The sequence below is a fragment of the Verticillium dahliae genome, genomic scaffold, assembly GCF_000150675.1.
Source record: "Verticillium dahliae VdLs.17 supercont1.19 genomic scaffold, whole genome shotgun sequence".
NCBI lineage: Eukaryota > Fungi > Ascomycota > Sordariomycetes > Glomerellales > Plectosphaerellaceae > Verticillium > Verticillium dahliae.
Genome location: NW_009276939.1, coordinates 192,658 through 210,256, shown reverse-complemented (window position 1 = coordinate 210,256; position 17,599 = coordinate 192,658). Strand labels below are relative to the sequence as shown.

At 52.9% G+C, this 17,599-nt stretch overlaps 5 protein-coding genes across 5 annotated transcripts; 3 read left to right on the top strand and 2 right to left on the bottom strand.

Moving 5' to 3' along the window:
• Nucleotides 1–1,528: 1,528 nt before the first annotated feature.
• VDAG_08120 (uncharacterized protein) lies at nucleotides 1,529–1,879 on the top strand (the record flags this gene model as incomplete). Its single annotated transcript, XM_009657497.1, has 1 exon — nucleotides 1,529–1,879. One exon carries the CDS (start codon nucleotides 1,529–1,531, stop codon nucleotides 1,877–1,879), a length of 351 nt encoding a protein of 116 aa, XP_009655792.1.
• Nucleotides 1,880–3,408: 1,529 nt separating this feature from the next.
• On the top strand, nucleotides 3,409–4,242 carry VDAG_08119 (uncharacterized protein; the record flags this gene model as incomplete). Its single annotated transcript, XM_009657496.1, has 2 exons — nucleotides 3,409–3,413; nucleotides 3,516–4,242. 2 exons carry the CDS (start codon nucleotides 3,409–3,411, stop codon nucleotides 4,240–4,242), a joined length of 732 nt encoding a protein of 243 aa, XP_009655791.1.
• Nucleotides 4,243–4,836: 594 nt separating this feature from the next.
• VDAG_08118 (high-affinity nicotinic acid transporter) lies at nucleotides 4,837–7,236 on the bottom strand (the record flags this gene model as incomplete). The annotated part of the gene is made up of 8 exons (XM_009657495.1): nucleotides 4,837–4,860; nucleotides 5,081–5,230; nucleotides 5,306–5,483; nucleotides 5,538–5,687; nucleotides 5,751–6,165; nucleotides 6,224–6,773; nucleotides 6,870–6,905; nucleotides 7,168–7,236. The coding sequence occupies 8 exons, from the start codon at nucleotides 7,234–7,236 to the stop codon at nucleotides 4,837–4,839; spliced, it is 1,572 nt and encodes a 523-aa protein (XP_009655790.1).
• Nucleotides 7,237–11,797: 4,561 nt separating this feature from the next.
• On the top strand, nucleotides 11,798–13,847 carry VDAG_08117 (uncharacterized protein; the record flags this gene model as incomplete). Its single annotated transcript, XM_009657494.1, has 9 exons — nucleotides 11,798–12,292; nucleotides 12,354–12,442; nucleotides 12,689–12,746; nucleotides 12,800–12,921; nucleotides 12,983–13,034; nucleotides 13,095–13,317; nucleotides 13,369–13,471; nucleotides 13,522–13,757; nucleotides 13,810–13,847. The coding sequence occupies 9 exons, from the start codon at nucleotides 11,798–11,800 to the stop codon at nucleotides 13,845–13,847; spliced, it is 1,416 nt and encodes a 471-aa protein (XP_009655789.1).
• Nucleotides 13,848–16,841: 2,994 nt separating this feature from the next.
• On the bottom strand, nucleotides 16,842–17,276 carry VDAG_08116 (uncharacterized protein; the record flags this gene model as incomplete). The annotated part of the gene is made up of 1 exon (XM_009657493.1): nucleotides 16,842–17,276. One exon carries the CDS (start codon nucleotides 17,274–17,276, stop codon nucleotides 16,842–16,844), a length of 435 nt encoding a protein of 144 aa, XP_009655788.1.
• Nucleotides 17,277–17,599: the final 323 nt, after the last annotated feature.

The following is a 17,599-nucleotide window of genomic DNA, read 5'->3' as shown; positions in this document are numbered from 1 at the left end:
CTCGATGGATGCCATTTGGTGAGGGGATACGACGACACTGGTCTGTCGACGGAGGATGCCGAATGGAATCATCCAGGCACCACCATCTTAGGAAGACGTCCCAGACGAAAATGGCTTCGAAACAAAGTGCATGGATCGAGTTGTCTTCATGGAAAGTCAAGGTTGACAGGGAGTGAAAACCGAGTGCGGGGGAAATGTGCTCGATGGTCGTGTTGCTTGGGCTCGAGCCATCACGAGATCATGTTTCCTGTTTGAGCTGCCAGTGGTTGGCGCCTGTTGTGCTTCTCCAAAGCGACCTGTGATTCTATAGCAACTCGGGCACCCAATGAGTGCTCACGAGACCGTTGTAGGGTAAGGAAACAAACACCTGCACTCAGCCTCATACCTGACACCACGCCCGATCTTTTGACAGGCTAAATCAGCCTGATCATTTGTATTGAAGCGTTGGTTTCGTTCTGACCAGACACGACGATCGTCGCTCACTCGTAGTAACATCCTCCGAACAACACGCGGCTTCTTACAGCTGACAATCCTGAAGCCTCGCTGCATTCGTCCTCAATTGGCTCAATGACCTTGTGTGCAAATAGGGCAAAGGAATGAAAAATTGATAGTTCAGAGCAGACAATCGCCCTATTCCCAGCGACTCAGGATGGCCCACCAGCCATTGGAAGATGCCCTGCTGGCCGGCTATTCAAGGTTGAACTGCCAGCCACCGTCTCTAAGCCCATGTCGGATCCGACCATTTTGTCCTGTCCGAAGCCACACTAAGCCAGAGAAAGTCATCGCTCGCCTAATATTTAGCACAGCCTGCTCGGTAAACTGAGTGACGATCCCCAGTAGCCCAAATATCGCGCAGCTCAGGGCGCCCCATAAACCAGGCCGACAGCGTCTCTTCCAGGTGACATGGGGCCTTATCAGGAAACCGGCAGTGCACCTCAGCATCCACCTAGCTGCCATCGTGACCTGGCTACAGCGTCGGATCTCGCCTGCGGCTGACAGGAACCACCAATGCCGCCTTCTTTTCGGTGGTCAAGTGACCAGGAAGCTGCTACAACAGGCCTTCTCGAAGGATAGCCGACGTCGGTCGCCCGCCCAGAGTGCACCTTCTTCGCTATGCTTGGCAAGCCACAATGGATTCTGATGCGGCACTTAATCTGTTTAACGAGGCGTTGAAGATGCCGCTCTGCCGGCTTTGGCAAGCTGTCTCGAAAATGCCTTGCTGAGAAACACCATGGACATGAGGCGGATTACAGGAGCAAACCATGGGGAACATCGCAGATACAAAAGGTAGCAACTTGAGACCTCATCATGCTCTCCACCATCATCACTATTGCCATCTATCTTTCCAACGTCGTCAAGCATCATCATTAGCATCAAGCAACTCGTACCCTGTATTCATCATTCACGTCACGTCGGAGACGAACCACAGTTCTCATCCTCTGGGGATAATCAGCCTCATCACCGCCAGGGCGCCGCCACAAAAGCCACCCCAATAGCCCGGTGCACCCAAGCGCCAGGGCCTGACAGAATGTGTCTCCCGTCCTTCCGCCGCAAGAAGCAGGCCCCTGCCCCCGTCGAGCAAACCTCCAACGTCTTGCATCGCGACCTTACCCCTGCGGTACTCACCAAGCACAACGCAGTTCATGGCGGGCCGGCGAGCACAAACAGCGCAGTCGCGGAATGGTCGTACAACAGGACATCCGCCAAGTACACAGGTCCTGCCTACACCAGGCATAGTCCGAAACGCTATCGTTCGGACAATTACGGGTACGGAGGAGGCGGGTCCTATGGCGGCGATGGGGGTGGTGGAGGTTCAGGCGGCGACGGCGGCGGTGGAGGAGGCGGAGGCGGAGGGGGTGGTGATGGTGGTGGTTGTTGAGTCGCCTCGCCTGCTGAGACTCTGAGATCCCCTAGGAAGTCGGTTAAGAAAGCCTTGATTTGTAAAACTCGATCAATCATATATCTGTCAGACGTAAGTATTATTTCGCAAACTTGAGGACTGCGTGACGGCAGACAGAGCCGCAATGACTCTCAGAGCATCTGGGAGCATCAATGTACACGAATGTGAATGAAGTCGCTAATAAACTTAAGTACTCGTTGTTCTTTTTTGAGGTATGACAGCCTACAGTGTAAATTAGTCAATCGTTGGGAGTATGCGAAATGCCATAGGTGTCTGTCCGTGATGAGCTCAAGTCTCTTAGGCGTAGGCGCGCCCCAGCCTTGACACGGTTCAGCCCGACCCCTGAACGTCAAACTGCTGGACTAAAATATCGGTATGTGAGAACACGTGGGTTTACAATCATTATATGCCTGGGCTGGCCTCTGCCTATTCTCCCATTTGAGTCAAACACTGTGTGACCGTCAGCCGCACATTTTCGATAGACACTTGCTTTTCTTTGCTCGGTCCCGCTCTCCCCTGGAAAGAATGTCAGAAAAGGATCCTCCCCTCTCATATGGTCAATTTCATCTTAAGGGAGGTTCCCGCCTTTCATACCCGTAATATTGACGTTGGTCGACCATGGACCTCCCACCACGAGAGAGAATCATATTGGTGAATATCCCTATCCGTCAGACGCTGTTCAACGCGGTTTATTTGCCCAGGCTTAGTTAGAAGGTTGTTTGCACGCGAAGGCGGAATTTCGAACATTACAGAGATTGCTGGGTCGTCTGTGAAAAGTTCATCAAAGTTTGAGTCTAGGAGGATTCTAGATCAAGGCGATACGACTAGCTCACGCTGGCGCTCATGATCAACTCTCCGACCACTCAACCAGTGCTGACGGTCTATTCAGCTGCTGCCAGCCACCGAAAAAGCATCTCCAATCGCACTGACGATGCGGTAGATAGCGGTTCGCCTCAGCGGCGCCAGGTCTCAGGGCTGCTCGTGTTGTCTCTGAACAAGGATCATGAGACCAGAACGGCAGGAACCTGACTTTGACCTGCGTTTTATTAAGACTGCTTCCTTCGCCCAGGGCCACGCTTGGCTAGCATACGCATCTTCTGACCAAGTCGTAAACACCATAATCGTTGTCATGTCGATCAAAAACTTCCGGTCGAGTGCAATCATTGCTCTGGTTGTACTCATTGCAATTGCAACTGCTCGGTCGGCTCCCCCAGTCATAACATCTGCATACGAAGAGGTCAGAAAGGCCCATGCCACACCAACTCATGTTCGGGGAGCGAACAGACGCCAGGCAGTGACCGCGGCCTCCGAGTTTACCATAACAGCTGCTCCAGACGCCACTTGTGGCTTTCTCTCAGGCTCTCCAGGGAATGCCATCACCTGTGACAATGGTAATCCTTGTAGCTGGGAGCCGAATGACATCAAAGCTATTTTCTGCGGAGTTGCGACGGATGCTGCAAGATTAACATGTTTGGAGAGGGATTCCGCCACTGATACGGCGGTCTGTAATGACGTTTGCCAAAGCAACTCGTTTTATCTACGTTGGTGAGCAAGAATATCCACCATGCCTATCAACAACTAAGCCGACCTACTGACCACGGCCTCAATACTAAAGCACGGAGGCTTCGGCACCATATTGCCGCAAATATGCCTTCCCTGGCGGGGTCCGAGACTACAAGTGCGCCCCGACTCCTGTGGCAGCAATTCAGAGTGTCGAATACACCTACAGCGATCAGACGGACCGCCAGTTCGAGACACAAACCCTCTCAACGGACCCTGAAAGCACTACTCGCGACACCACGACCGCATCTCCATCGCAAACCTCTGATCGATCCACGCCCACGTCGACGTCAAGCTCAGACCCGACCACCTCCGCCCCAGTCCCAGAGAAGCGAAACAGCACGCCCGTCGGCGAAATCGTCGGCGGAACAGTGGGCGGCGTCGCCGTCATTGTCCTCCTCGTCCTCGGCGTCTTCCTCGTGCGCCGCCGCTCCTCGTCAAAGACTGACGCTGCGCCGGCATCAGCAGCAGCAGCAGACCACGGCCCCACGTCGCCCATGCAGCAGTACCAGCAGCAGGGCTATCCCAGCTCACCACCCCAGGGTGACGGCTACGCCGGGGCCGAGACCAAGAGCGGATTCGTCTCTCCGGTGCTCTCAGGGTATGCAGCGCCTGTATCGCCTGGGTACGAGGGCCACCAGGGGCTTCAGCAGCAACAGGACATCAATCAAATGAGCCAGCCGTATGCGGCCGCAGGGCCAGGCGGTACCCAGCAGTCTGTCGTGTACGAGATGGGGTTGGAGGGGGGCCATCACAAGGGGCAGTTGCATGAGTTGCACTAGGTCGTCTGGGGAGGGATCGTGGGCCGAGGGTTGTGTGGGGTAAAAGCCATGACCTGTGGGGTTTGACAACGCACGCGGAGGAGATTATCTGCTTTGACTGTAGAAATTTTATCTATGCCTTCAGTTTTGGTCTGAGGGGCGTGATACGCATGTGCGCTGTTTAATACCTCGCTTGTCAAGCTCAATTGGTCGTGGTTGGGGGTTGGGTCAAGTAGTTGTTCTGGGGGGTAGGTTGACCGGTTTTCTGGACACTAATTTATGGAAATGATTTGAAATGACATTTGGATCACACAAAAGCTTTGAAATAATTATGTAGGCTTAGCCCAAGCAAGGAGGTAACTGTTACGGGTTATACCCGTGGTATAGTATAGGCTGTGCCTATACCTCTATGAATGCAGCCCAGTTGAATTAACGACGTTGATTCAACACGTATCCTTATAGCTCAATTGGATAGCTGCCGTATGGCACTTACGACCGTGTGAGGGCTGTCACTAAGCCCCTTTGGGGCCGACCGTAACAGTAACAACCACGATACGCGTCCCAATCGATGTTCAGGCTGTATATTTTGTCTAGATACTGTACTAGACATTGCGTCTATATGTCTTTGACATTGATGGCCTTTCGGTGGTAGCATCCAGCTTCAGTAGTGCTGCGTTTCCAATGTAGCAGAAAGGTTATCTGCAAAGCCGAGTCATGAAACGTCTCTCGAACTCAGTGACTGAACCACTGAAGGCTAATCGGAACCCAGAAAACTTAAGGACCACGTTTAGTACGTGTACCGGAATCTCGGATTGTATTCCCCCATCTCCCGGATTTCCTCTTCTGTTTTGCCTCTTACTTTCTCCTCTCCCTTTCCCTCGTCACGCTTGTTGTTGAGGAATCTGAAGTAGGCCCAGAATGACATATATATTACCGACGACATGCAAACGAAGGCCATGCTGATGGCGTGACCTTTGATGAATCGGGGCGAATCAGAAGTAGCATATAGCTGCAAGAAAACGCGGTTAGCGAACGATTTCGCCCAGAATTCCACATAACGGTCCATCTCAACGGAGTATCTTACAAACGGAGCTGGTATGCCGGCCGAGTTTCCAATCGTAAGCTGTAGCCCAGAGGCCACTGTACGCTTTCCGTATCGGGGATTATTCGAAGGCAACCAGGCGAGCGGGATGCCAACAACAACGTAGAGGCCCATCGCGCCAAGGAAGCAACCGAAGTACTTTGCACGTCCCGATGCGTTGCTGACAAGAATAGCATACCCCACAGTACAAACGAGCCCGGAAACGACAGCAAACATGGCTCGTCTTTGCATGCGGTCTGATAGCCACGCCACAACGAGGTAGGTGATGGCACCAGTGGCGTAGCAAGGGATTGTAAGAGCCTGAACTTGCTGCCTATCCCAATCGCCAAGACCACTGATGATCGTAGGCAAGAATGTCGAATACCTGCCGGCCACATCAGCTCGGATTGAAAAGGATTGTAGAACCCCAATCCTGAATAATGCTCACCCATAGAGGATCACGTCACCGCCAAACTGTCCGAGACAGAAGAGCCAGATCTTGAGGTCCTTAAAGCCAGCAATGGCATCTTCCTTGTGGAACTCATCCCCGGACTTTGTGTGGCCGACTTGCCGCCGCAGGCGCGCATCAATGAGATCCTTTTCTGCGGTCGACAGGTAGTGAGCGGTATCTGGCGTGTCTGCAAGCCACCACCATATTGTGACCCCCAGGATGACAGTCGGGATGCCCTCAATGATGATGATCCAACGCCAAGCACGCAGGCCGGCAACGCCGTCCATCAGGCCGATGCAGTAGGCAAGCAAGCCGCCCATTGATCCAGCGATAGCGGCGGAGACGAAGAGATAGCCGATCCTGAGAGCGTACTCGCGTTTGGTATAAAACATGGTTAAGTAGATAGTCAGGCCTTCGAGTTGCGTTATTAGAATAAGACCCTTAGAGTTGATAGTGCCTCCATTTATTACCTGGGAATAGGCCACCCTCAAGGGCACCCAGAATGACGCGACATGCTAGCAAGCCAGCATAATTTTGAACAATGCCGGTCAAGGTGGCCACTATGCCCCAGCTTACCGTCAAAAAGGCAAGGTAGCGACTCGGCGTGAAGTATTTGATGACGAGGTTCGAGGGTGTTTCGGACAAAATGTAAGTAACGAAGAGGACAGAAACAGCAATTTGGAACTGGTTTCCTTCTAGACCCAGGTCTTCCTCCAAACCGTACAGCCGAGCATTCCCAATGTTGACACGGTCCAAAAAGCTGAGGAGGTATAGAAGCATGACCGGAGGGACAATCCAACGGTCGAGCTTTCTTAGTAATGCCTTTTCTGCCAGTTCGTCTATGGGCAAAGCTTCCCAGTCGGCAGCGGTGTTCCGGGTTTCTTCAAATTCGTTCTTCGTTGACTTAGTAGCCGATATGACTGATCCTTCGTGGCCGACGTCTCGACTCGACCGATCGCGTTTGACGTCCATCTTGATGTTTGCAGACGAGACTTGGTTTTCTTCGCCTAGAATGTGGCACTGAAGGGGAGATTAGGAGCAGTGTTGTTATGTCTGCACTGGTTCATAGGGACTGGGTGCCGCATCTTGAACAAAGACGTCATGCCGATCACATACCAGATACTCGCGCGGGGTAGTGACCAGCGACAAGACCTACGACGGTGAAGTCCCCACGAACTGGTCCACTCTTCCGATAAGAAACTGGGTCTTGAGCCGAATGAATGTCTCATGATTGAGGGCCGACTGGAGAGCGTCTGATAGTGAGGATTGAATTTTCAAGATTGCGTGGGATGCGCAAGAATGGACCCTCTCACAATCGCCATTCCAATGCACTAATTTACGTCAGCCGAGAAAGAATGCTTGAATAGTGATCGTAAAGGCTTCCTATGATAGCAATGTTCAAGGCCAAGCATACGTGCCCTTTGCGGTCCGGCGTCAGGCCCGCAGCACCGTCACGAGTCGCGATCGCATGCCAATAGTGCATGGTGGTGCCTAAGAAAACCATTTCAAAACTTGAACATACAGTCTATTGCCAATGATGTGTGTGTGTAGGTCGACGACTTTCACGACCACCCGTGTGCTGACTTTCCGGACTTTCTGCTGGCTGCGATTGACTACATCAGCGACATACTTAAGGTTGAAACGCCTCCCTCCCTATTCCCGCCATCATGAGTGTATGTTGATATGAAGTGAGCTGTTATATTTGCTACAGCGCCGGGGTGAACCTGTCAGATACGAAGTCCCACGGAGCCCAACATGGGCTCTCTATGAAATGTCCGAAGGCTGCCATTTTGTAGCCTAGTACACTTCAGAGATCGTCAATCTTCCTATATTTCTCTCCAAAGAGTTACATTCGCGTCAAAGGGTGGGGGAGAGCGGAGCAAATAGGCCTTCTATGCGTAATAATCATAGTTACTAAGGAGGATGGGATGGTTTCGGGATCCTGAGCCTCCGTAGTCAGGAGGGCCCTCCGTAGGCCTAATGTAAACACTCTTGTAGTGCCTAGACTTAGCCACTCCCCTGATCCGTGGCTCGGCAGGTTCTTCTTGATAGTCCCGCTCTTTGTTTGTATAGCATGGCAGACTTTGTGTCGTGCCATGGGAGATTGGAAAATGCTCCAAGCCATGGCGAATGAATGGCCTAGATTTTGGACGGTAGGGAGGCATGGTAAAGCGTCTCTGTGGATTCCATATTCCAGCACAGTGGAAGAGGAAGAAGATGAAGACTCGACAGTACAGCCTATATATCAGCAGTTGTCAATACTTCTGAGCTTGAGACTTGTATTGATCAGAAGCCAAGGAACCAATCTGAGATAGCCAGGTCTATCGAAAGTAGGGCTGAGCATGTCAATGCAGTCGATATCTTTGCAGCGCCGCTGAAGTCAAGCCCGAGACTTTCTTCAAACCAAGGCTCCAGAGTAAGCGAACTCAGTCAGCCTCACTTCAGTGCGACAGGTCGGCAGTTGCGGCAACATATGTCAGATGAACAACTCATTAACGAAGTCAGTCACCAGTCAGAAGTAGATAGATAGCCCAGATCAAAGACGAGTCACTGTCATGACATTGTCATCTGTCTATAAAACAGGTGCTTATTATTGAATTCTACTTTCAGATAATCTTCATGATAGCCAGTTTACTGGAGTCACTGGGGACAGCGTTTTGGGACGGGCGCTACAGACGCTGTTGAGGAACGGCACCGGAGGACTCCGAAGTAAGCTGCCTTATTGACCATATGCGCTTTGGGGCTGTTGCCTCGTAAAATACAAAATAGAAACGTCGTTGCATATTTCAGCCTTTCAGTGATATGAGATCTGACACGTATTCAAACAGTCAACCAGGCAATCAGGCCAGGCCAACACGCTGCGCCATCGATAAAGCGTCAGTCACGACCAGTATGTCTCAATATTGGACAGTAGCCGCGATTATCGCTTGCCTTTAAGACGTTGCTTAGCACGTCCTTGCTTTTTCCTTCCAACTTTCCACCATGTCGTTGCGTGCTCGGCTGTGCGTCGCCAATGTCTTGAACATTCGGAGGAAGGAGGGCTGTGACTGGCCTGGTTTATTTACCCCTTAATCATAAGACGGGCCTAGTACCCGGATACGAAGCCATTGCACAGCCTTGAAGACCAACAGTGAGCCGTCGTATTGAAGACGATCGACAGGCACCAGCTCGAGCCGGAGACCAGCAAATTTTTGACGCAGCGTAGAGGTCATGGCGTCACCTTGCTTCTCGTTACCATCCAGGACGCCCTTCTCCCAGCCATCGCCACCAAAAACGGGCGCGTAAGCAATAATCGCGCAAACACCATTTCGACAACACCATGGCAGTCATCAGGCCGAAGTTCTACGTCACGAGACCTCTCAGACCGTCAGAGGCAGCGGGCATGGAGTAGAGGCGCCACAGACAGGGCACTCGGCTGGTCGACTGCATTGGATTGAGGCCGGATCTGCTGTAATATTCTGCCCTTCAGCACATGTTCGGTCGTTCTTCGGGCGCCGAAGCTCCCAGTGGTCGGCCCTACAGACGGACGATATGGTAGCCCTGCTAGAACTTGCGCAGTCGAATGGGGCAAAAGATCAGGGGATACGATAGCCTAGGGCGCGATCTGGCATTCTGGCAGTTCTGACTCCACGATCATAAGTCTGGGGAGCAAGATGTGACTCCATCCATCCTCTCAGGTAGGGTACCTACATTAGCGGAGGGTCTCCAGTAGGGGGGGGCGGGGGGGGGGGGCGCTCAAGCCTTCATTTAGCGTACCGTGAATGCTGTGAAGGCCAGGAAGCCCGGGCCATCCGGTACTCATCAAAGCAAATGGGCCTCGCGGTTGTCCCTCATCTGTGGCGCTTCACGTGATGACAAAAGACTCCGACCTACTGGAAGAGGCAATGGCGGAGTGTCCATCGAGATGATGTGAAGAAGGCCGCAATAAAGCAGGGCACGAGCGAGCGGAAAATACATTAACTCGCACATGCGCATAGCTCCCCACAGAATCCACCCGGCAGTGCTCCACACACTGAAGACTCAAACTGGTCCAACGGGACGAAGACACAACTGATCTGTTTAGCCGGAGCAGGCTCAATTGGGTTACTCTCCAGGCTTCGGCTCGCTCCGAGCAATCCTGCGATCCATGGTCGTCGCTGACAGACGAACCTGACACGCTGACAGCCTGGTAGGAAACAGGGACGTGGACGCGCCGCATGATAGGGCTCGGCACACCGCGTCAGGGTGTAAGCAGATCTTTGACGAATCCGTTGGTCGAGGTGAGGTACTTTCGCCAGCCCATCCTATGGGCTATCGGACCGTTCTCCCCCGCGTTCATCAACATGGCGTCTGGTACCGGCAGCAGCGTCATGCCGGGTTGGTGCTGGTCATCGAGTCGCCTGTCTGCTCGTATATTGCAAACAAGCGCGTGAGCTGTAACGACGTATTTCACGGCCTCACTGCTATAGGCGTCCCGAGAACCCCTTGATACGAAATACCACGTCGGCGCTAATGACAGTTAACTATAGCACAGGGACCACTAGGCTTCATGATACCAGAGGATTGAAAACTTATTAAGCACGTCAACTTAAGGTGTGGTAAACTAAGTCTATACTCAGTAACTAGAGTGATAAAAGTCATCCTCATTGCTTGGTATAGTGCTATAGAGGAAAGAGACCATCATCTAGATTTTCTCTCTTTTCATAGGAGTCTTCTCCTCACTACTTAACTAAAGGCTAAGTATCTCAGGTTTGAAAAGGCAGTTCAAAGGGTTCTAAGTACCTGAGGGATTATAAAACTTGGAAAAGGATAATAAATCGTTTCAAGAACTTAATTGATATTTTCGCTAAAACTCAAACTATATATCTATATATATAAATACTTTAAGTAACCGGATATATTTTCTTCCTAGGAGCTTAAATACTAAGTAAGCTCTAAAAGTAAACTATAAATCTGTTATCTATAAGCTATAGCTCCACATGTTGCAGAAGAAAACCTACTTGCTATTAATAGGTCATTCAAGAGAACTTTCATCGTATTTCGTGGGTACCTACCTACGTGTTCACCTAAATAGGCTTTTTAGGGCATTACGAAGGCTTGCGACCACCCGCTCCTCCCCCCCCCCCGCCCCCACTCTACAGCCGCACCCCCCCCCCCCCTTCCGATGTGTGGGCAACTTCTCACCACAGAGCGTGCGAAAGGCAGGGGGGTGGCTTCAAGGATGGCGATTTCGCACAGCGCGCCTGATGGTTATCGCAATGAACCGACGATGCAGTTGTCTTCCCAGATCTGTGTATCCTCGGCTGCAGCGGAAACGCTTATCCCAATACGCAATGGTTGGGCGATCGATAGTTTGGTTCTCGTCGCACATCACCATGCCCAGGGCTCCGTAGAGTCGCCGACGTTTCTAGCTTCAACGACTGAGGCTGGGTCTGGTCGTCACTCAGACCGGGTCATAACATCCCGGCACATAGGGCTCGTAATTCTTTTTGCCTGTCTCACTCCCGGAGGAACATGGGGACCCCCCTTCGCTCCGTAGAACCCTGAGGTGGCTTTCCATCCAGTCGGTCCCCCTCCGAGTGCCCAGACTTTGAATATAAGTTCTGCCTTGGTATCCAAGGGGAGCAATTTGGATCATCGGGCCTTCTGAGACCTGCGGAGACACGAACGCCTTGACGTGACTACGCCTTTGACACCTACGAAGCCTGGCGGGCTTCTGTGTTACAGCTGATACTTGCAATATCGCCAACGAATAATCCTCAGCACACCACTCCACTGTTGTGGCCCCCTTGATCAAGCAGTCGCAGCAAGCGAATCGAACCTCAACAGCCTTGATCAGTCGATGGCTGACTAGAAGCACCCGAGAGTGATATCATACCCCAGATCGAGATTTACAACTTCCGCTTCTTCTTGGCATCCCACCAGATCAGGTATCTTTCACGGCCTCTCTTCAAAGTTTATAACCCTGTGTCTTCTGGCGCAGTGGTACCCTTGGGTTGCACTATCACCACACAGGACGACGTCGCGTTAAATCTGCCCCTCTGCACAGTTTTGTAGAGTTCACAATGACGGTCAAGTGGTCAGGCAGCGGAGCGACTACTCCCAGCAATGACAGCCAGATTTTCGACGACGTCGAGAAAGGCCTGAGGCCTATTGCCGTCGAGAACCTCCCGTCACCTGTCTCACCAATCCATGAGGGCATTACACCAGCTTCGAGCTTTCCCGCCCTGTCGCAGACTCTGCTACCAGTCTGTCATTTCCAGGACAAGAATCCTGCCCCTGGGCCGCCTGCTTTCAAACCTACCACAACCGTTCAACCTCGACCGAAACCCAGTCGCTGGATTCTCTTTCGACTTTGGTTCAGCGCCTATCGAAAGTTCTTCACCTTCATCGTGGCTCTCAACTTGACCGGCATCATCTTGGCAATACTTGGTCGTTTCCCCTACGCGGAGCACCATCTCGGCGCTCTCTTGCTTGGTAATCTTCTCACCGCCGTGTTGATGAGAAACGAGCTTTTCCTAAGGTTTCTCTACTTCATCTCTATCTACGGCCTTCGCAGCGTACGTACATCCAAGTGCCAAATCTCCGTCGACAAGTGGGTGCTGACGTTCGACGGTTTAGTGGGCACCGATCCGCTTCAAGATTGCAGTAACATCAGCCCTGCAGCACGTTGGGGGGATACACTCTGGTTGTGCGCTTTCCGGCGCTGCGTCAGTCAATGCGCTCACACGGTTCTTGTTCTTCCCATACTGACGAGCTCCAGTTGGCTGGTTTACAAAGTTGTCGACATTGTTGTCCACCGGGCCTCTCAACACGGCGCCGTCATCGCCACAGGCATCATCACCAGTATCCTCGTCATCATCTCCATCCTCAGCGCTTTCCCATGGGTTCGCAAGTGAGTTGCCGCTGCCGCACTGCCCTTCTACTCGTACTTTGATTTACTGACTTGGGCGAAGCAATCACCACAACACCTTTGAAAGGCACCATCGCTTCATCGGATGGCTTGGCCTGGCAGTACGTCTCGCAAGTATATCATGCACACCGATGCAAAGGCTAACACATCCTAGGCCACGTGGTGCTTTACCATTCTCGGCAACGTCTATGACATCAAGCGCGGAGAGTGGAGGTCGGACGCTCACTCGCTCCTCAGCGCACAGGAGCTGTGGTTTGCTGTTTTCATGACCGTCTTGTAAGCTTCCGGGCCCCGGCCCCACATGACCATTGCTGGGCTCTGCTGACACTACTACAAGCATTGCCATACCTTGGATCACACTACGGAAAGTTCCTGTCGAGGTCGAGATTGTCAGTCGCCTCCGTCGTGCCGGTTGATATGACGCAACGCTGACAGTGTGCCCCGGACAGCCGTCACCCAAAGTCGCGATCCTCAAGTTCGAGCGCGGCATGCAGCAAGGCCTCCTAGGCAGGATCAGCCGTACTTCCATCATGGAGTATCACGCGTTCGGCATCATCAGCGAGGGCCGCAAGTCGGGCTGCCACTACATGATCTGCGGCGTGCAGGGCGACTTTACGAAAGGCCTCGTGGCCGATCCGCCGAAGACGGTGTGGACGAGGGAGCTCAAGTTCGGTATGGCCCATCGCTCGAGACTGTTCACCAACACGTACTGACACGATGCAGCCGGAGTCGGTCACGCGTCCGCCATGTTCAAGAGGGGTATCCGAATCTGCACGGGGACCGGCATCGGCGCCGCGCTGTCGACTTGCATCCAAAGCCCCAACTGGTGCGCCATTCACTGGATACATAATGGTTGTATTTACTGATGTTGTTTAGGTTCTTCATCTGGATCGGGTCGGACCAGGAAAAGACATTCGGGCCTACGATCAGTGGTCTCATCCACAAGCACATTGAGCCCGATCGCATGATCCTCTGGGACTCCAAGAAGCGGGGCGGCCGGCCAGATACCCTGCAGCTCCTGCAAGGCGTCTACAAGAACTTCGGCGCTGAGGTCATCTTCATAACGTCCAACAAGCAGGGCAACGACGAAATGATGCAGGGCTGTCTTGCTAGTAAGTTGGCCTCTTCCGCATGCAGACGGCATTCCGCTAACCCTGGTGACAGCTGGCATGAACGCATTTGGCACGCTGTGGGACTTTTAAACAGCCTGGACGAAAAGAAGACGCAGGTCGTGACGACGCTGGAGAGAATTCGGGCTCGGAAGGTAGCGTGACACTTAGCGAGATGGGTAGATTTCCCCTTCATGTCTGTCGAGCGGGCATTGATAGAAGTTCGACATGAACACATCATAGCGGGCATTTGTTTTGCTAGGAAATAGAAATGACCTTACGAATAGTCTCTCTCTTGCACGAGTCTCGCTGCAGGCTTGCTGTTGTTTGAAATACGCATGCGCCAATCTTGTTCTGAGCAGACCAGCTCTCGCCCACTTCGGATGTGATATCATTTACGTACCGAAGAATGAGATAGGTAATGGTTATCCTAGAGGTCACATGATTAAGATTTCCCGATATAGGTCAGATAGTAGTATTCAGCCAAGTGAAAGGGATGCCTTGATCAGGTCCATGTGTTGCATCCGTGATACATTCATGGCCTACTTCCGTTCCGCGAACCAGATGTTTCCCATACATATTCTGAGACGCCCGTCATCAATAGGTATTTACGTCTGAGTCGAAGGTCCAGGATGCACAAGGCCTGGCCTTTACCAAGCCGAATCGCCCAATCATTCCATTATTCAGATGGCAGTATTAACTGCATATCGATAGCTTGAAGTATTGCCCGGCACAACCGCCGAGCGACTAAATACCATCATCATTGGCTCTCTCTTTGGCAAATGATGACTAGCATGCATAGCCGGAACGCATTCTTTCTGTACTCTTGAACCTGTGTATTCAAGATCCCAGAAATCCGACCAGGACGCTCGGAGGTCTGCAGGTACGCCTAGTTAATAGAAAAGATCCCGGGAGGCGTGGATGTAGCCTGCCCATTGTGTTCCAAGTATGATCAAGCTGGCCTCTCGCTCGGCCTCATTAGTCTTCCCCTTTATTCCGCCAATTTTGTTGCCCTGATCTCAAGAATAGGCAGCCGTGCTTCTCGAAGAGCGTAACGTCAGCGCCGGATCCAGCTCTTCATCTCAATAATGCCATCGACCATTGAGAGGGTGAGTAATGGGTGGGCACTCAATCATATGCATGGGTAGAAGTCGTCAGTCCTCGTCGACTATACAAGACCGCGCGGTCCCAAAGTTGATAAAGTGGACGTACTCGTCAGGATATCTCGGCGTGATCCGTCCCAAGATGACGAGTATCTCGGCATGATCCGTCCCAAGATGGCGGGTATCTCGGCATGATCCGCCACAAGACCTGATGCGCCTGATGCGTGGCCTACACTCCAAGTCAGGACAACTGATCGATGACGTCTCAGTCACGGCTTCCAGCGCACCGCGTGTCTGAGATGGTAGTTCCCGCGTGTATACGGGAGGGATCCAGAGAGCTGCGGAGAAGCGGTGAGAAGCTGGGCTTGTCGACTTTTTCTCAACACAAATGACCGATTGAGACCTTCAACAGGATTCACTCAAACAGTTGAGTGATCACTTCTCATCACACCGGGTTGGCACCCAAGCAGCAAGATCAATCTCCATTGCAAGATCCGGTGGCCGAACGGCAGAGCTGAGGCAGAAGATGAAGGTCGCAAGCCAGCAGCAATATGACCATGTTGCTTCTAGTGGCTATTGTTAGAGACGAATCGACTTTGATGCCGTTCCAGCGACGCAACGGAATGGCTCCTATCGCTGTGAAGGGCGGCGTCCGTTGGGACTTGAATCTCATAAGCTATGAGCAGACTGGATGTGGTGAGCAATGGCACTTGGAGGCGAACATAACTGTAAAGTCGATGTATGCATGCTGATCCTAGCCAGTGTCTTTGGGCCGATCACTCTTCATCATTTCCTTGTAGAGAAGAGACCGCGTCACCACCTTGACAGAGCCCGCGTGGGCATCAAACAACCGATGGCCAGATAACATGTGCATTCTTAGCTGCTTAGGAACGTGCCAACTACGCCCCGGCATCGCTGTCGCGGCATGACAATCACGGCACTGAGTCATTCCGCGACGGCCTTGGAGACTATCGCCGGGCAGCGAAGTGCCGAGTCAAGGAGAAAGAGTGGGGGCGCTCCCGACACGATACCATGTTTGGGGGGTGAGATTGACACTCAAGGCTAATTGGCCCGTGCCCCGCTTCGGGGTCCCGGAAGTAATAGGCTCCGGAGGCGTCTCCCGAGCCCGTTATTTGTTCGTTGCCCTCGCCAATCGAAATCAGGTCTCAGGGTATAAATCTTTGTCTCAAAAAGCATCGGTGTCACTGCGTTATGAATCATTTTGTTGCAGAACAGACAGGGTCGATTACCCACACGCGCACTCGCATTTGTTCGATGCCTGGGCCTGGCTCCGTCAATCGATACCGACCCTTTTGTTGGGGGAAATAAAAAGTGGTTGCGAAAACTGTCTGTCCATCGCGCTGCCACGGATTGCCTGTCAAATGAGCCCACACCGTACATGACGACAGGGACCATGACCAGCACGAGATATGAGCGGGGAGTGCCCAGACGCTTCGAATACGGACAGTTGAACGGGACAAACCAAAGTGTTTCCGGCGGACCCAGCGGAGGCAGTTGTGCATGACCCCGTTTGCTTGGCCGCCTCAGAACCCAACCGTCAATATTGGAAAAGTGGGTGGCGGCCGGCAATACGGAGAAGGGGCGTCCTTCAACGAACGGCCGCTGTATTGATCAGCCCGGAGGAGAAAATGGCGCACACCTGACTTTGGGCGGGCAGCTGAGTCGATTAGCGTCGGGAGGGGGGCGGACAAGTGAGGCGATGCCGGAGCGTGACTCTGTTTTCGGCGCCACCTGAGTTGATGGGCAAGGTGCCACTGACCATTTCCACTGCACAGCCGGAGGGGAGAGGCGCGCTCAGTTTGCGTATCGCCGTCGTGGCACCCACACCGGCTACATGTGGACAGCCGCCCTGGGGCAGCTGGCGCCAGTCATTGGTTGGTCCTGCATGCGCCTGCGCGGCATGGGTATGGAAAGCAACGGGTGGCGGGCGACGGTGTTTGAGTCCGAGGGGGCCACGATCAGCCTAAGGCTCGCTCAGGGGGCGTTCCAGGAGGGGGGAAGCGACAGAGAAAGAATATGGCGAGGGGGGTCCCAAGGAGAATTCAAACGCCATTTCACCATTGACGGCTTTTTCGTGGGCGCGGTCGAGGCCGATGTAGGACGAGTTGAAATGACGTTTTTTTCCAGTGCACTCGTAATGGATATTGAACAGAGAGCACCGGTCCCTCCTAAAGTCTGCTCCGTTGGCCGGGCCTAATTTACTCCACTGATGATCGTTCGCGGCGAAGACCGAGGCAATGGTCGGCGGGCCGTGCAGACCCAACAGAGCTTCCACACGGCGAGGATAACGCAGGTCCCGGTCGCATGGAGGCCAGAGGGCGGCATCGGTTTTCAGAACAGTCAGGCCTCTACCTAATCCAGGGAGACTGCTTGCGGCAGAGAGAAGTGAGAGGCTCATGTTGCGGGCTCAGTGCCTTTGACACATCGGAGGACGACTCGGCAGGCTCGGCAATACGGGAGGGCAATTTTAGGGCACGCTCCGTGACGGGGTGGGATTGTTGCTGTAACTCCGAGGGTTTGGCGGAGAATGGCGTGGGTTTGATGGATTGGCAAGTACTCGGCAGGGCGCCCGAATGGCGTGTCGACAAGGGTTGACCGCGCTTTTTTCCATTCTTTTTATTCCGATGAACGCGAAAGACAATTGAGTGACTCGCGGTCGCTGGTCGATGGCAGTTGTCGCGAGTGGACAGAGAGATCATGGCAGAACGGGCATGGTGCACC